Source organism: Zalophus californianus, chromosome 6 (genome assembly GCF_009762305.2).
Source record: "Zalophus californianus isolate mZalCal1 chromosome 6, mZalCal1.pri.v2, whole genome shotgun sequence".
Taxonomy (NCBI): Eukaryota; Metazoa; Chordata; class Mammalia; order Carnivora; family Otariidae; genus Zalophus; species Zalophus californianus.
Window position 1 is genome coordinate 141104791 of NC_045600.1, and position 4251 is coordinate 141109041.

Here is a 4251-nt window from a genome sequence, read left to right on the forward strand (position 1 = left end):
TGGTTTGTACTATATGTGACCTTCAGCAAGCCACCAGGGGTGAGAGGTATTTGTACCCACTTTTTTTTTAAAGATTTTATTTATTTATTTGACAGAGAGAGAGAGACACAGCGAGAGAGGGAACACAAGCAAGGGGAGTGGGAGAGGGAGAAGCAGGCTTCCCGCGGAGCAGGGAGCCCGATGCGGGGCTCGATCCCAGGACCCTGGGATCATGACCTGAGCCGAAGGCAGACGCTTAACGACTGAGCCACCCAGATGCCCTGTACCCACTTTTTACAGATGGACACAGACACACAGAGAAGACCCACTCTGTGTCCAGGATCCCATCGCTCGTCCTAGAACTGGATTTTGAACACAGGTTTTCTGATTCCCAGTCCAGGATTTTCCACACGACATGATGGCCACTGCTCTTCTCTAAAGCACAGGGTCAGAATACAGTCCCTTCCCACTGACAATATTCAATGTCCACAGGAAGTTGCCTCCCTGCCCCCATCATTCCTGGTGCATCATAGGCCCTAGCAGTTGGTGTATCTGCCCTGTTTGTCAGACGGCAGCTTTCTCCAGGCTGGCAGGAACCCAGGCTGGGTTTGGAGAACTCTGGCCTGCTCCTGGCCATCTCTAGGGGGAGGAAGGCTTTTTGACCAGGCTTCTGGCTGGGTGCCTTGCAGAACCAGGCAAGAACTGCCCGCGAAGCCTGGCGGGGGGCCCAGAACGCGTTGTCTTCCCTTTAAACAGACACAAGCTGTCTGTTGAGATTCTGGAAACATCTGACCTTTTGCAGAGCCTCTCAAGGGTTGTTCGGAGGGCCAGAGGGAGGTCCCTCCATTTCTGTAAATGCTTTAACCCTTTCTGCACAGCCCTTAACAACAACAACAACAATGAAAAAGAGATCAGTTTTCAAGGAACTAGAAGGATTTGTTGCACCTGTTTTCCTGTTTTGGGGGGTGGAGTTGGTTGGGCAGCGGGTAGATCACCCCTGGAGGCACAGACTTTTCACCCACAGACCTCCTGCACCATTTTGTCTGTTCCTGGTCTCAAGAACAGGAGGCCCAGAGGCAGGAAAGATGCGGGAAACAGGGCAGCCCCACCAGCCTTGAGGAGAGGCCATATTGGAGGCCCCCCCGCTGATCAGGACAGGAGCAGATACTGTTCCTTTGATTGACTGGTTAATGTATTCCTTCACTCATCCGACAGATGATTGTAGGGCACCTGCCACGTGCCAGGCACGGTGTGAGGCGCTGGCCACACAACGCAAGCAAAGCCAGATAGACATATCCCATGCTGTCAGGAAACGCTCATTTCATGGGGGAGTAGCCTGGGACCAATCACCAGCACAGATAGCAGATACGGTTAAGTGAAGCGCTGGGAGAAACAGACAGGCAGTGCTGAGTGTGCCTGGCCGCGGGGGGGTGTGTGTGTGTGTGTGTGTGTGTGTGTGTGTGTGTGTGTGTGTGTAATTTCAGAAGGTCTGGGAGTTTTTCCAGAGGAGAGGTTTGAGCAGGGGTTTAAAACTTTGCTGCTTGAAGGGAACTTTCCAGAACGCTCGGTAAGACGCGGAGCAGCGGCGGCTGCCCGAGCTGCGCCCAGCAACGCGCCCCTTCCCGCTCCCCCACACCGGCCTCGGCCCTCTCACCGGCTGTAGAAAATGGTGAAAGAAACCACTTACTATGATGTTTTGGGGGTCAAACCCAATGCCACCCAAGAGGAATTGAAAAAGGCCTACAGGAAACTGGCCTTGAAGTACCACCCTGATAAGAATCCAAATGAAGGAGAGAAGTTTAAACAGATTTCTCAAGCTTACGAAGTACTCTCTGATGCAAAGAAAAGGGAATTATATGACAAAGGAGGAGAACAGGCAATTAAAGAAGGTGGAGCTGGTGGTGGTTTTGGCTCCCCCATGGACATCTTTGATATGTTTTTTGGAGGAGGAGGAAGGATGCAGAGAGAAAGGAGAGGTAAAAATGTTGTGCATCAGCTCTCAGTCACCTTAGAAGATTTATATAATGGTGCAACACGAAAACTAGCTCTGCAAAAGAATGGGATTTGCGATAAATGTGAAGGCCGAGGTGGTAAGAAAGGAGCAGTCGAATGTTGTCCCAATTGCCGAGGTACTGGAATGCAAATAAGAATTCATCAGATAGGACCTGGAATGGTTCAGCAAATTCAGTCTGTGTGCATGGAGTGCCAGGGCCATGGGGAACGGATCAGTCCCAAAGACAGATGTAAAAGCTGCAATGGGAGGAAGATAGTTCGAGAGAAGAAGATTCTAGAAGTTCATATTGACAAAGGCATGAAGGACGGCCAGAAGATAACATTCCATGGTGAAGGAGACCAAGAACCAGGACTGGAACCAGGAGATATTATCATTGTTTTAGATCAGAAGGACCACGCTGTTTTTACTCGGCGAGGAGAAGACCTCTTTGTGTGTATGGACATACAGCTGGTTGAAGCACTGTGTGGCTTTCAAAAGCCAATATCTACTCTTGACAACCGAACCATCGTCATCACCTCTCACCCAGGTCAAATTGTCAAGCATGGAGATATCAAGTGTGTGCTAAATGAAGGCATGCCAATTTATCGTAGACCATATGAGAAGGGTCGTCTTATCATTGAATTTAAGGTAAACTTTCCTGAGAATGGCTTTCTCTCTCCTGATAAACTTTCTTTGCTGGAAAAACTCCTACCTGAGAGGAAGGAACTAGAAGAGACTGATGAAATGGACCAGGTAGAACTGGTGGACTTTGATCCAAATCAGGAAAGACGGTGCCATTACAATGGGGAAGCCTATGAGGATGATGAACATCATCCCAGGGGTGGTGTTCAGTGTCAGACCTCTTAATGGGGCCAGTGAAAAACACTGCTGGCATTTTATATGCAGTAGTGAATGAGTGAAGGACTATAATCATAGCTCACTACTTGCTATTGTTTTTGTTTTAATATTCAACTATAGTAGTGTTTTAAATGAAGAATAAACTCAAATATAAAAGCTCAAAAAAAAAACTTTGCTGCTTGAAGACTGAGTATAATGAAGAATCTTGCACCCTAGACCTGCAACATCTAAATCTGCATTTTTTATAAAGATTTTATTTATTTATTTGACAGAGAGAGAGACAGTGAGAGAGGGAACACAAGCAGGGGGAGCTGGAGAGGGAGAAGCAGGCTTCCTGTGGAGCAGGAAGCCTGACGTGGGACTGGATCCCAGGACGCTGGGATCATGACCTGTGCCAAAGGCAGACGCTTCACAACTGAGCCACCCAGGCGCCCCTAAATCTGCATTTTAACATGAATCCCCCTTGTGATCTATACACACACTCAAGCAGTGCTCAGGGTTGAATGAGGAGTTACCAATCTGGGTACAGCTGGAAGCTGGAAGAGAACCTTCCAGTGTGTTTGTGTGTGTAGTTTATTTTTTAAGTGGGAGAGATTTGAGCATGTTTAAAAGCTATTGGGAATAAAGCAGGGAAGAGGGAGGGTGTGCGACACAAAGTACCGGGGAGGGGACGCCGGGAGGAGGGGAAGTTCCTACAGGGCAGCTTCTCCATCCCTGCTGCCAGCTGGGGTCACCTGGAAGCTTAAAACAATACTGATGCAGGGCCTGCCCCCAAAGACTCAGGTTTAAATGGTCTGCAGGGGGCGCCTGGGTGGCTCAGTCGTGAAGCGTCTGCCTTCGGCTCAGGTCATGATCCCAGGGTCCTGGGATCGAGTCCCACATCGGGCTCCTTGCTCCGCAGGAAGCCTGCTTCTCCCTCTCCCACTCCCCCTGCTTGTGTTCCTGCTCTCGCTGTCTCTCTCTCTCTATCAAATAAATAAATAAAATCTTAAAAAAAAAAAAAAAATGGTCTGCAGGTGCGGCGCCTGGCTGGCTGTCGGTACAGCATGCGACTCTTGACCTTAGGGTCTTGAGTTCAAGCCTTAGGTTGGCCCTAAAGCTTACTGGTAGACACAGACAGAGAGACAGAGAAAGAGAGAGATAGTCTGCGGGTGTAGCCAGCTTCCCAATGATGGCAATGGTGCTGCCAGGGTGGGGGCTCTCTGCTGTGATGGAAAAAAGGCCAGGAGGGGAAAGGTGATGGGTTGGAAGAAGATGCGGCCTCTCAGGGGCCCCGGAGGGCTCTTCAGCCGGGTCTCCCATTCAAGAAGGGCCTCAGATTTAGACTTGGGATGTTATTGTCAAGTGTATCTGTACCTATAGCCATTGTATTCATGTCAAAAAGCACTGCTTTATTGTGCCTGAACAGTTAAAATAGCTAC

The 4251-nt window shown here is 49.3% G+C and overlaps 1 protein-coding gene across 1 annotated transcript; it reads left to right on the forward strand.

Annotated features, from left to right (window-relative positions):
- Positions 1 to 1531: 1531 nt before the first annotated feature.
- On the forward strand, positions 1532 to 2854 carry LOC118357042 (dnaJ homolog subfamily A member 1-like). Its single transcript, XM_035727883.1, has one exon. It carries the CDS (start codon positions 1646 to 1648, stop codon positions 2837 to 2839), a length of 1194 nt encoding a protein of 397 aa, XP_035583776.1. The 5' UTR covers positions 1532 to 1645; the 3' UTR covers positions 2840 to 2854.
- The last annotated feature ends 1397 nt before the right edge of the window (positions 2855 to 4251 follow it).